This window comes from Anas acuta, chromosome 2 (assembly GCF_963932015.1).
Source record: "Anas acuta chromosome 2, bAnaAcu1.1, whole genome shotgun sequence".
In the NCBI taxonomy this organism is placed as follows: domain Eukaryota; kingdom Metazoa; phylum Chordata; class Aves; order Anseriformes; family Anatidae; genus Anas; species Anas acuta.
In genome coordinates, this window is record NC_088980.1 from 50,066,995 (window position 1) to 50,081,235 (window position 14,241).

Genomic DNA, 14,241 nt, shown 5'->3' on the forward strand with positions numbered 1-14,241 from the left:
TGCAGTTTCCCAGAGCTGGGCTGGGGCCACCCGTACCAGCTGGAGCAGAGGCAGCACTGGCAGAGCAGAGTGAGGAAATGACAGCTGCAGGGATCTCGAGTTGGTGATGTGCCAATGCACCTTTTCAGAAGCACTCACCACTCTGGCCCACGTCAAAGACAGGGTCTGGTGTCAGGCAAACCTACGGTCAGGCTCCAGTTGTGATTCCTAACATCTAGTTTTCTTTTACATCAATCTTCATTGAAAAGCCCGCCCATAAAGTTGCTAGATTTCACTCATGATCTACTACTTTTTTTTCATGGTCTACTACTTTACCAGCCAAGCACCCTGTTAAGTAGAAATATGGTCGATACAAAAGAGGTGTTTTTTTTTTTGTTTTTTTTTTTTGTTTTTTTTTTAATGTATTCATGTGTGATTTGGTCTGGTGTACTTCCTCTAGTCAGACCCTTGCCTAGCTCCACATTTCAGGCAGCAAGGAGCACATGAGGATTTCCAGCGTGCATCCATATGGATGCTCATATGTTGTGGTGTGTGACTGTGTATGTTTTAGCCTGACTTCCCCCCCAGCTATCTGGAGGCAACAACTTGTGCCACCAAAGAGTCCCCAGAGAAACAATACGTTTGGCAATGCTGGACTTTATTATAATTGAGAACGAAAACAACGCATGCAGGAAACCATAAAACCCCTCAAGTTAACTGTAGCCAACTGTAGCAGTCCTGGAGCAGCGGAAGGGCTGCTCTCCAAGCCGGTCGCCTGTAAGTGACTGCGGCTTGATAACATCACCTGTCCTTCTGCCACTCCCGGCATTATTATTTTTTTTTTTCCCCTTCTCCTTCTGATTTTGATCTCAGTCCCAGGAGCAACGACATCGGTGATGACACAAGCTGGGCACAACAGCGTGCACAGCCCCGGGCAGGGCTGGGTGCACGCCTGCAGCGCCCAACTTGTCGCCCCCTGCCCCGGGCGGGGATGTCGCCCCTGCCTGACACCCGTAGGCTCCGGAGCCCCCGGCATACATTTGGTTTGCAAATGGCCTTGGGAAGGCAAAGAGCTGCACGCAAAGTGGCGAGCCAGGAAGCTTTCCAGGCCCTGCAGCGGGTGGGTCTGCAGCTGGGAGGTTTTGCATCGCAAATACAACGCAGGAATTCACCGGGATAACTAACACGGGGCAAACATTAACCTCTTACGCCGGTGGCTTTGCGAAACAGCCGGAACAACTTCCCTTGGCGTTTGCTGCTCTTTTTTCATGGAAAAGAGAGTTTATGGCTCGAAGCCAGCCGCAAATTAACAGCCAGGCGAGGCCATTATGTCGGTGGGATGCTTTAATCGGTTTACAAACCAGCGCTCAAGGTGCGATGGCTATCCGCAGGGGAAGGGCGGACAGAGGTCCCCGGCTCCCCGCACCCCAGGGAATGCACAGCGCTCGGGGCGCTGCTGGCCGAGCGTTTGCAAGTGCTTTGTATGGGAAAAACCTCATTATAGGTGCTCCCCTAGGGTGTCCCCCCCCCCCCCCCCGGGTCGCCCCTCCCCGACCCCTGGGCGCTGCCGTCGGGCCCAGGGCACGGCTCCTGCCAGCTGCCTGGGAGCGATGCAATGATGACAAGTGCAGGCCGGTGTTAGGGTTCAGTTCCAGCTGATTTTATTTCCTTCCCGACGAAAAAAAAAAAAAAAAAAAAAAAGGTTATTTACAGAAGGTATATCAACAATCTGACAGGCAGTGAACTTGACATGGTTAGCTGGCATGATTTTTTTTTCTCTTCTTTCCCAACGTTGCATTGTGGGTGATCGTTAGACAAAAAAAATAAAAAATAATAATAATCTACACAGCATATTGCACAGGATGGATGACCAAAAAAAAAAAAAAAGTTAAACCCTTAACGGAACCACCTCATTAGGCAGACGTCCTAGTGCCTGTCATGTTATATTAACATACATAAACACACAATCTTCTTTTTTGCTTATTATAATACAGACTTAAATGTACAAAGATGTTTTCACTTTCTTCATCTTAAACACAACAGCTATAAACCTGAATACATATGCTATCATCATGCCATAAGAGACTAAAACAATTATATTTAGCGACAAGTAGAAAAGGATTAAATAGTCAAATACAAGAATGAAAAACGCAGTACATAGTGTCGCGAACTCAAACCGGCATTTAGATAGATCCAGTGGTTTAAACGGCACGTTTTTGCTTCGAAAAAAAGTGCAAAAGATGTGGTTTACAAGTTAAAGGTACAGGATCCCTTCTACGTAAATGCACCAGTTGCTTTACTTCATTTCGGGATGCGAAGTTCCTTTCTCCCCCCCAAGAAGGGTAGCGTACAGTGTACACGGCTCGGGCTGTGCGACCCCCCCGCGCCCCCCTCCCCAAAAAATGAACGGGACTGCACCGCGGGCACTGGCGGCGAGGGATGCTGTCACTTTAAGATGCCTGCAGATTGGAGTGTAAACATGGACAAAATAGGGGCTGATTTGTGTGTGTGAGTGAGTGAGTGAGCGAGTGTTTGTGTGTGTGTGTGTGTGTGAGAGAGAGTGTGTGTGCGCGCACACGTGTGTGAGATACTAACCAGCGGCCCTGTTGTTAAAATCAGGAAATCCAAACAGCGATTTACACCGATTTACACCCCCTTTATATATTTTTTACAAAAATACACTGAGAAAATAATCAAACGTTTTCATCTCTCTTCTCTTTTTGTTTTTTAAAAGTGTCAAAAGTCTACATTTAAATATAAAAAATTAAAAGTTAAAACTCTAGCCCTTCAGTGAAGGAGACATAAAAATGGTGCGGGTAACAACGAGAACTACCAAAAAAGGACAAAGAAATACAAGTCAAAAATGTTTGGCCAGTATAAATACGTCCACTTATAAAATGGCATCCGATTACATTTACAAGGAAAAAAACCAACGATACGAGGATGGAGCATCGGTGAGAAAAAACAGTCTTTTCATTTACAGCTCTAAGGAACAAACACATACATACTCTGAGAAAAAAATTTGGTCCTGAATTTCTTTTTTTAAAAGTCCAGCACAGATTTGAGTTGCGTTTGAATCCTTTAAAGAGTTAAGAATGAAAAAAAGCTGGTGATATTTTTGTAGGAATCAAACATAGCGCCATCTATCTGCTTTTATATTATCCTAACACTATTTGTTTCAAACTGTTCAACAGTCTTACAGAAATCTTAAAAAGATAGACAGGATAACATGCTATATTAAACCCCACCAGTGAAATAATCCAACACCATCACGATTCTGAGTAAGAAGAAAAAACTACTTTTTTTTTCCTTTTTTTTTTTTTTTGTATTTTCTTTTTTTTTTTTTTTTTTTTTTTTTGCAAAAAGCAATCGCCCTCCACGTCCCCGGTACCACAACGTTACAGAAACTGTTCCGACTCGGTCTCCGTTTCGGAAGAAATTTTCAGTGTTCTTGAAGTTTTCGGCCTTTTTTTTTTTTTCTCTCTCTCTCTCTCTCTACATATAGCGTAAGGTGACTGAGAAAAGCGCTGCCGCCACCTCATCGCGTACGTGCAAATCCGTTTCAGTTTATTATTATCTTCCCAAGCCGGCTCCCACGTTTAAGTCTGGCTCCTCTCCTCCTTCGCCAGGCTCTCAGTCCAGCTCCGTCCCCCTCTCCTCCTCCCACCATCGGCGCCTCCTCTCGCTGCAGAACAAACCGGGACGGGATTTCTCCCCCCCCCCAAAATGTGAACCTTGCAAAGGCTCGGGTGGACTTTTGTGTGTGTGTCTTTTTCTTTTTTTTCAAGCAGTTCCTCTCGCTCTTTCGCGGGAAAGGGCGAAACAGTCGAGACATCCAGCACAAGGCATCGCTCCCCTCCTCTTTCGCACCAAGCGGGCGATAACAAAGGCCCCAGAGGTGTCTGCGGTCCCCCATCTGTCCCCCCCCTCTCGTCTCTCATTTCGGGACAAAACAAAAGAAAGGAAAAAGGTAGCGTTTCGCCGCCGTCAGTCTCTGGAGAAGCAGGGCCGGGCTTGTCCCTCGCAGGGGGTGTGCGCCCATCAGCAGCAGTGTCCCCGGCCCCTGCCCGGCCAAAAAAGCCCCCCGAGAGCCCCGACGGGGCGGGCGAGTCCTCCCGGCACCGCGTCTGCGCCTTCTCCAGCTCGGGCCGGCCGCGGAGCTCAGTAGGTGAAGACCAGGTTGGAGATGCTGGACTCCAGCCAGTCCCCCGAGATCATCTCACTTACCTCCGGCGTGCAGTAGTCCGGGAACTCGAAGTGCGAGCCCGAGCCGGGCTCGAAGTTAAAATCCAGGTCCCGGTCGAGCACGGAGGAGCCGAAGCTGCCCAGGGACATGCTCTCGAAGCTGGGGCTCGGGTTGAGGTCCAAGAGGTCGTCCTCGAACTCGTCGTCCGACGAAGAGGAGCCGGAGGAGGAGGAAGAGGACGAGGAGGAGGAGGACGAGTGGGAGGACGCGGAGGAGGACCGCGCCGTCGAGGGGGCCGGCGACGAGGCCCGCAGGCTGGTGTAGCTGCGGTGGTCGGCGGGCGAGCCCGAGCCCGACCCCGACCCCGGAGGCGAGGGGCAGGGGGCGCCGCAGTCGCCGTCGGGCCGGCCCGCGCCGCCGCCCCCCTCCTCGTAGAGGCTCAGCGGGTCCCCGGGCTCCGCCGAGCCGCCCAGCGTGGGGCTGCCGGGCACGGCGCCGCCGGGGGAGCCCGAGGAGGAGGAGGAGGAGGCGGCGGCGGCGTTGGCCGCCTGCCCCCCGCCGAAGATGTAGACCCGCTTCAGCTTCTTGTCGGCCGCCGCCGCCCTGCCGGGGCCCGACGGCGGCGCGCTCGCCGCCCCGCGGGGGGGCCGGCACAGCGCCTGGTGCTCGGGCGGCAGCAGCGCGGCCGGCGGCTCCCCGGGGAACGGGGCGGCCTTGGCGGCCCCCGCCGCCGCCTTGCCGTGGGGCCGGCCGCCCGACGGGGGGGGCTTGGGGCCGCCGCCGCCGCCCTTCTTCGGGGCGGGCTTGGCCGCGGCCGCCGGCCCGACGGGGCCCCCGCCGGCGCCGCCGCCGCCCGTCCCGCCGCCCCCCCCGGCCTTGTCCGCCTTGTCGCCGGGCTTGGCCGCGCTGTTGCCCGACTTCACCTTCTTCCTGGGCCGGTACTTGTAGTCGGGGTAGTCCGCCATGTGCTTGAGGCGCAGCCGCTCCGCCTCCCGGATGAAGGGGATCTTGTCGCTGTCCTTGAGCAGCTTCCAGCGCTTGCCCAGGCGCTTGGAGATCTCGGCGTTGTGCATGTCGGGCGACTGCTCCATGATCTTCCTCCGCTCGATCTGCGACCACACCATGAAGGCGTTCATCGGCCGCTTGATGTGCCCGCTGGGCGTCTTGCACCAGCTCGGGTCGTCCGCCTTGCCGCCCGTCGAGGCGGTGGAGCCCGGCGTCGGCGACGAGGCGATGCCCAGCTCCAGACCGGCCCCGGACTCGGACGTCTCGGCGGCCAGCAGCGCCTCCGTGTTCTCCGCCGTGCCGCTCTGCTGCACCATGGCGGCGCCGGGGGGCCGCCCGGGGCTGGGCGCCGCCGGGGCGCGGGGCAGGGCGCGCAGCTTCTCACGGCGGCCCCGGCCCGGAGCAGCCCCCCGCGGCCGCGGCCCCGCTGCCGGCAGCGCTCGCACGTCCACACCGGCTCTCCCCCTCCGGGCGGCGACGGCAGCGGCTCGGGGAGGCTGTTTGTTTCTCTTACAGTGCTTTTAGTTTTTTTTTTTTTTGCTTTGGTCTGTTTCTGGCTTTTTTTTTTTTTTTGGAGGGGGCGGGGGGGGTGTCGGTCTGATTTTTTTTTTTTTTTTTTTTTTTGCGCTTTTCTTTCCTCACCACCTCGAGGCTCGCCCCCCCGCCTCTGCCCGCGGCGGCTGCTCCAGTGGCCGGGTGCCGTCCGCCTGCCCCCGGCCGCTTCAGGGGGGAGGCGGCGAGCCCCCGAGAGCGCCGGCTGCGGCACCCGTGGCGGCGGCGGGCGGCTCGTGCAAGCAGAACGTGGCCGTGGCGAGGGAAAAGAAAAACCTCAGAAGAAAATTAAAAATAATAATAATAATAAAATCAAAAATTAGCAATAATTAAAAAAGAAAAAAAAAGAAAAAAAAAGGCACGGAAAAAAAAGAAAAAAGCACGAAGGTGTACGTCCCGGCAGGAAGAGCGGCCAGCCGGGCGCCGAGCCCCGTCCTCCGCTGCTGCTGCTGCTGCTGCTGCTTGCTGCTGCTTTGCTCCGCTCTGCTTTTTGCTCCGCTTTGCTCCGCGCTCCTTTTTGCTCCGCTCCGCTTTGCGCTGCTCCGCTCCCGTCCGCGCGCGCGGAGCCCCGCGGAGCCGCCCCCCGCGCTCTCTCGCTCGCTCGCGCGCGCCCCTCCCGCCCCGCGCGCGCTGCTCCGGCTGCAGCTGAGAGCGGCGCCCGCGCCCGCCCCGCGCCGCTTTATCCTTTCGCGGCCCGCGCCGCGGCCAATGGCGCGCTGTATCCAACGCGCCCGCGTGCCAAGCGCCGCCCGGCGGCCGCCCATTGGCCGCCGGCGCGGCGCAGCAGGGAGGGCGGCGTGCAATGGGAAGCGGCGGCGCTGACCTCATCGCGGCGGGGCGGTGCCGCGCGCCCCGCCCCGCCCCGCCCCGCCCCGCCCGCACGTGCCCGCCCCGCGCCCCGCGCCCGCCGCTGCCGCCAGCAGCAGCAGCAGCAGCACCGCGCGGCCTTGCAGCGGCCCTGCGGGGGCGTGCACCCTGCACCCGCACCCCATGCACGGCAGCGGGGGGGTGTGGGGGGGGTGAGGCCGCCTTGCTCCACACGGGTTGCACGCGCCGCTCGCCGGGACGGCGGCCCCGGCACGGCAGTCCCGGTGGTTTGTTTGTTGGTGGTGGTTGCTGCACGCAGCACCGGTCCAAATCGCTTTTTGAAGCGGAGGGAGAGCACGCTCTGGGGTGGCTGAAAGTTTTAGGTGCTCTGTACGTTGTACGTCACATACTTATTTATATATTGCATGCATATCACACGTATGTTGCATATATACCACATACCACATATATACTACATATACACCACATATATACTGCACATATATTACGTATATGTTACACATTTCTGCAAGAAAATGTATGATAGCACACCTGAGCAGCATTTCCAGCTGGTTTGAGAGCAAGCCTTGAATATTAAGGTGCCACACTGGACTTACACCATTGCATGGCCTCCAAGGGTTTAGGGAAGTCCTGAGTGCCTGACACGCCACCCAGGTCACCTGCATTACTGGAAATGCTTCCTGAGGTACCTCCAAATTAGTGCTTTGCTTGCAAAATCGATACCTAGCGCTTCCTGCTAGGCATTGTGTAAAATGTTGCCTTCTGGCTTCCCTGAGGACACCCGGTGACATTGGTGAGTTTCACACCTCTGGGCTTTGTGAGAGGCAAATCGTTCGCTGCTCTTCCCCCCAGCCCCAGAGCTGACACGCAAACTGTTGCACCACAGCCCAGCAGCTCGCATGGACAGCAGTGCCCGTGGTGTCAGGAGGTTACTTACACTCGTGTGTATCTACATTCACGTGCAGCAGCCTGACAAGCTGGGCCTGGAAGAAGTCCCCAGCTTCTGGCTGCTCCACCTGTCAGCAAGGGCATCTAAAGGGAGGGATTTCAGCCCTCATTGGGCACAGAAACGTGAATTTGCTTAAACCACACAGCGTGCAAGATATTCTTCCAGACAGGTTAAAGCAGAACTAAGAACTAGTGGGCAGAGGTGTGGAAACAAAGACCTGCAGAGAACATTTCCATTAGCTGTGTTATGAGGTGTAAGGCCTCGAGGCCCCCAGTAGGATGACCCCCAGGTACATTAAGCGTGGCTTTAAATTCAGTGTGGCTTTGGTGGGAGCAGCCACCACGCGCGGTGTCACCGTGGTTCAAGCACTGTGTGTGTGTGCGGGATGGACAGGGGTGTATTGGTTCCCAAAAGCTTCCCACATCTGCAAACTCACCATTTAGAACTCCTTAATGAAGGAATGGCAAGGATACGACGTGAAACTCTGTTAAAGCACTTTGTTACAATGTCTTGGCCGTCTCCTTGTAGCTAATTGCTTCCACCCCTAATCCTCTGACTGAACCGAAAAAGCCCCTGCAGGCTCCCCAGCTTTTCAGCGTGGGGACACACCGGGAGCCTCCAGCTCCCACCTGAAACGCACTTTCAGGATCACGGGCCAAATTCCGCCGCTTTTTAACAACTTGAAAGGAGGAGAAACGTCCCTCCATTTCCTGAGGGCTTCCCCGGCCCGGGACGCGGCGGGGACGCGAGGTGGCAGCGCTGAGCCTCGCCGGGCCGGGGACCGCCGGGACACGGCCGGGACAGGGCTGGGACACGGCTGGGACACGGCTGGGACATTGTCGGGACACGGCTGGGGTTTGGTGACAGGACACAGCCGCCCCGAAGAGCCCCGGGGGCCGTCCCGCAGCCCGGCCCCGCCGCCTGCCTCCATCCAGCCCCTCGGGGCGTGGAGCGGGGCGGAGGGTCCCGGAGAGGAGGAGGAGGAGGAGGTGGAGGAAGAGAAGGAGGACCCAGCCCTCCCCCCCCCGGCTCTCATTAGCCGCTTAATTAAACCAAGAGGAGGGCGGAAAGGGCGCGGAGGTGCCCGTGGGGTGCGAGCCCGCGTGGGGCCGCTCGGCGACCCGGGGGGAAACATCCCGGCTCATTACAGCGATTCCCGGGACATCTTGCTTCCTGACAGCCCCTGACAGCCGTCAGCACGGGGAAGAGAGACAGCGTCTTATATCCCTTAAAAAAAAAAAAAAAATACACCCGAGAGTATTTCTGTCTGCTGCTGAAATCCGTCTCCGTAGCGTGTATTTTGCCTTGCCATTCTGCGCTGCATTTTAAGGAGGCGCATGGCAGCGAATTTGGCCTGCTTGAATTGCAAATGACGAGGCCAAACCAAAGGGACACTGTTAAAAACACCTTTCCCACCATCGTTCTGTTGCCTCTTTTGATATAGGGGTAAGAAAGTTGAAGAGATACTGGCAATAAAGAGGAAGAAAAAAAAAATAAAACAACCACAAAACAAAACAAAAAACTGGCTTTTCAAATAACACGGTGTTAGCTTATATATTCATGATCAAAGGAGAGTGTGCCCAAGGATCACACATGCACTGAGACATTAGCTGGGCCCTCCTACTTCATCCTGTTTGCGAGAAGCAAACCCCATTGTACGGTTGCATCACCCCAGCTCACGGAGTGCCTTTGCTCAACATGATTCATAAACACTTTGAACTCTCTCTGATTTCTTTGCTAAGAAGAATTTTATTGCTTGGAAGCGTTATACAGATGATATTATTTACTCAGGAGTGAAAATCCGTTGCCTAAAAATGTACGGTACCATTTCCTTAAAAAACGTCCATTCCCTTGCATTGCATTTGAACACGCATAGATGTGCTGTGCTCCTGCTATGAGAACGCGGAGACATTTCTAGCTCATTTAATACAATAAGTAGGTAAGGAGCCATTTGCACATACATATTTATATTAATTCAGATATTAATCACTTATATGGAAATGCTTGGTTTGGGAAGGTAGAAACACCTCTCCGGAGTTTTTTAATAAGAAAATATGATAATACCTTTTATCCTTTATCCACTTTGGTGACTTTTTAAGTCTGAACTTGTTCTCTGTGAATAACACATTCAAAAGCCTTGTTAAAAAATAAAAAATAAACTCAGAAAACACACTGTCCGCATTTATTGAGGGGGGAACTGAAAGCCCTATCCAACCATATACAATTTAGGAAATGTATTTTAAAAAAATCTTATGAGAAAAGCTTTTACTTTATGTTTAAAGCTCTTTTGGCAAGCCTTTTCTGCAAAGGTTGAAGAGGAATTACCAGTCTGCTGCATATGTATCAGCAGATTGCATATGCATGAGCCCAAGCTGCAGTGGAGGCTGCCCCACGAAGGGAGCAGCGGCTGGTGCGTGGGTGCAAGGCTGTCCTCCCCTCTGGAGGGTTCATGGGGGGATCACCCAACTCCTTCGGACCACTGAGCTTTTTGAACACACCTTTTTGCACTGCCCCTCTTGCTCCCTCCCAGCCATCTGCACTCTTCCTTCCTGCATGCTCTCGCCTTCCCATGCCTGCTCCTACACAGTCATCGCTATCACTCTTGTAACATTTAGCTCATCTTTTCCTGTCATCTCTGCAAGAAAGCAAACAGCTGCAAGAAGGCAGCTCGGAAGAAGCCCACATAAGTATCAAGAATGAGGTAATAGTTCTGCCCACTTCCACAACTTCATGATATCACCCAGGCTTGAGCATCGTTGATAAGACAGAGCTACAAAACCACCATGCACTGAATTACAGTCTAGCTTTCTAAAATCATTTAGAGACATTGCATGCTATTTAATTCAGTGTATGGACAACTTATGTCAAACAAAGCATTGCTTATACTTAGCATTCCTGAAAAAAGAAGCATTAGGTAATCTCTGGGCACATAGGATTTTATTTTTTCTAAAATTTAAGTCTTAGCTTTGTTAACTTATTTCTAGAGAGATCATTTATTGAATGATATATTCAAGGTAACTAAGTTGAAAAAAAAATCTTGCATACGATTTAGTTGAGATCATTGTCTTTTTTTTTTTTTTTTAAATTCTTTGGCTTATTCATGGATAACTATCCGCAGGATCCAACTCTGTGTCAAGAAAATTCCTTTACCAAGCTGCAGCTGGTTTAGGTTAACCTTGCAGTCTAAGACAGGACCAGCAGAGGTACACAAACTTGTGGAGGATCCACCTGGCTTCAGACTGACCAGAAAACTGTCACCAAGCCAGCTTCAGGGTTAGCATGGAGGCTTTCTGCAGAGCCTCCAGCAGAGCCTGTCTCCAAAGTAACGCTGTTTACTGCTCAGGACAGAACAGTAGAGGTAATAACTGCAATTATTTCAAATGTCTTTAATTTTAGGATCTCCTAAGGCACGGAAATAACTGTGAGTAAAAATAGCAGTGTCCTGCCACTAAGACTGCCAATAAAAGTGGCCCATCATTTTCTGACATTTCAAGTTTAGACAATGTTTAGCAGTTTTTATCATAAAATTACTTTTGTACTACGAAATTCATCCTTCTCCCCTCATTCAGCCCTGCATTCCTTCAGAAGTAAAAGATTAATTTATTTCAGGCAAAGTTTACTTATCTCAGGTTTTTGTTTGTTTTGTTTTTAATTTGGTGTTTCTGATACACAGTACAAAAGAGCAACAGCAGATTCTGGTGGGAAAAAGCAAAATACATTTTAATCTAAAGTGAATGAGAGAGAAAGGTAATCTTCTTACCATCTTTTTATTTCCTTTTGTGCTCAGGACAAATACAAGTCTGGCTTTCTTCCTGGTTTCCTTCCATGTAACACAAAATTGTTATTAATGATGGTGGTGGTGTGACAATTAGTATGTTTTTTTGTTTGTTTGTTTGTTTGGTTTTTTTAATATTTTGTTCAAATGACACCATTCTGCACTTTCCAGGGTCTGTTCTATAACTTCTGTCACCTACCACACTTGTGCCACTTGTACAGGAACAAGGTTAATATCAAATGTGAATATTTATTTTAAAAATAAAAGGTATCTTCAAAAGCTTTTTTTTTTTTTTTTTTTTTTTCCCTCTCTAATAACTGTATCTTTTAGAAAAGAATGTCCGCTGGTAAGTTTCTACACTACTCTTTCAATATAGCACTAATCTATCTGTCACACTCCAGAAGTGTATACACTAGTAATCTTAATGTGCAGGTTTGCAGGTGAGGCAGGATGTCTGAATTTACATTGCTTTATGGAACCTGTATTTCAGTTTGATTAATCACTATCAGAAATAACGAATTGTCTGTGTGGAGCCTCAGGAAGCCAGAATAGTATACTTTGGTTTTTATTATGAGAATCAGAGATTTTGCATATATTATCACAACATTTTAAATTTCAGCTCATGTGTTTCCCAAATAGACATAGTCTTATCTAAATATCAGAAATGGGTTTAAAAACCCTGAACAGTTGAATTTTGCTTCCTAAAATTACTGGTTTATGAATATTGCATAAGTGGATGCCAATTTGTACTATATTCTGTGGGTTATAAATGTAGTAGTTGAAAAATGTGAAAAATATTGTGCTCCTGATAGTCAAAGCACTCACATAAAAAGATTATCTGCTACACCACACTTTGTTTTGTTTATCAGGACTGCCTTTGAAATTTGAGGTACAAATCGTGCTGGTGTAACAGAAAATGTGCCTGTAGCCAGGAAAGACTGTGCACGGCCGGTTAGTTTATTCTTACACCTATCTCATTCAAATAAAAAAAACTTTTTTTTTTTTTTTTGTTTAAATGCCTGAGTATGGGACAACTTCTCCAGCTATTAGCCTGCCCAGAGCTGTTAACGTTACACACTTAGGTCCCACATAAATGCCAGTAAGGTACCAAACGAGGTGCTCCTATACAGCCAAGCATCACCCAGGTAATGCAGAAGGTTTGCCTTCAGGCCAGCTCTGACACGCCTGCTCCTACCAGCAGACTGTGACTTACTCCTCCAGGCGCAACCTCCTCAAGTGCAGGTTTTGTGGTTTTCCTCTCGTTCCCCATGCTTCTCCACCCAGCATCTGGCCAGGGTCTTGCCGCGGTACCCCCACTGTTCCTGCCCCACCGTGGTGGCTGCGCCCTGCTTGCCTCCATGCACCCGCCAGTGTTTGTGCAGCTGCCTCACAGTCAGCGCTGGGGAAACCATCACCAAATGGACACCAAGCAGACAAATGCCTTTTTTTTTCTTTCTTTCCTCTCCTTTCTTTTACATTTTAACTTGCAATCAGCATCCGGATTTGTTTTACTGCATGGTTATGCAAATACTCATGTGGAGTGACAAAAGGGGGACACACATGGCCTGTTTGAGGTTTTGGTAGCAATGCCACCACTTGGGTGGCAGTGGTTGGTGGCTGCCCAGCCCAAACTGTGCCCAGGGGATGCAAAGTGTCACCTCAAATCTTACACACACCTCTGCTGGTGTGGCACGGAAGTTACACGGTTCCCAAGGTAAATGTTTTGCACAGGGTAGAAGTAACCAGGATACAGCATTGTAATATGTCCTTTAAACCTGGTGTGTCTTACACCTGGAGTGTAAGTAATGCTCATTCCTGAGGTGTATGACTTTGTCAGGAAACATCCCTGAGGCAACAAGCGCATCACTGATACAAGAACATGCACATTTTGCACATATTGTCGGCAAGAATCCTGCGTGTGATTTTTTCTCCTGCTTATGAAAAAGGAAAAAATATTAATCAGCAGACATGAGAAGCAAGACCACTGGGGGAAAAAACAATACAAACACCACAAATATTTATATTATGGAACTAACATAATAAATATATATATTTTTTTATTATTTTTTATTAAAAAAAAAAAAAAAAGAATATTAAGTTCCTATGGGAACAGAAACTGGAGATGCTTACTTTTTGGGGTAGCAGTACACTGCCAGCTGTGGTGTAGGATAAACCACCCAAACCAACTGGAAAATGGGCCATCTCAGGAACTGGTAGTAAAAGTAAAGGTCAAGGTCTTCATCCCTGGTGTGTGCATCCTCTCAGCAGTGATTCGGGGATTCCCTGAGGTGTGCCCAAGCAGTTGGGTGCAGGCTGTGGTGCGGAGGTGCCCTGTGCTCCAGCTCTTGTCCCACCACCCCTCTGTGCATGGCTCTGCTCCCCTGGCATGGAGGCTCAGCAAAGCAGCTGCTGGCAAATGTTCAGCTCCTTTGCATGGCTTCACCCACCCAGAGCTCCTCGTGTCTTGAACTTTCTGCTTCCTTGCTCTCAGCCACAGTGTTGCTCCAATGTAACTCCAGAACTAATTTGTTTTTAATCAGGTAAAGGAAATGAAAACAGAACTCACCCAGCACATAATTCATGTTCAGTCTAATCTTGCAAAAATTTACCTATGGGAAGCTTATTGATTTCACTTTCAGAATCACATGTGGCAAGATAAATTGCTCACCTACTGATGAAGATAAAAATCATCCATCATTTAATTTTCTCAAGTAACCTATTCCCGGTTTCCCATTTTCCTATCCCAAAAATAAAATCTCATCCTTCCTTTCTGTTATAAATGGAAAAAAGCTCTGCTGTTCATATATAGATACAGAGTGTTTCTTTTTGTAATTGTATATCCTTCATACCTATATTCACTTACTGAGTTTTCAAAACACGTGCTGCTGTACTTCCTGATATTGATGGTAAAACAAAAAGGGATTGGTTCTGCTTCTTGGGAAAGCTTAATATCTAATGCAAAAACTC

At 50.2% G+C, this 14,241-nt stretch overlaps 1 protein-coding gene across 1 annotated transcript; it reads right to left on the reverse strand.

Annotated features, from left to right (window-relative positions):
- Nucleotides 1-3,463: 3,463 nt before the first annotated feature.
- On the reverse strand, nucleotides 3,464-6,385 carry SOX4 (SRY-box transcription factor 4). Its single transcript, XM_068674722.1, has one exon. The coding sequence runs from the start codon at nucleotides 5,485-5,487 to the stop codon at nucleotides 4,141-4,143; it is 1,347 nt and encodes a 448-aa protein (XP_068530823.1). The 5' UTR covers nucleotides 5,488-6,385; the 3' UTR covers nucleotides 3,464-4,140.
- Nucleotides 6,386-14,241: the final 7,856 nt, after the last annotated feature.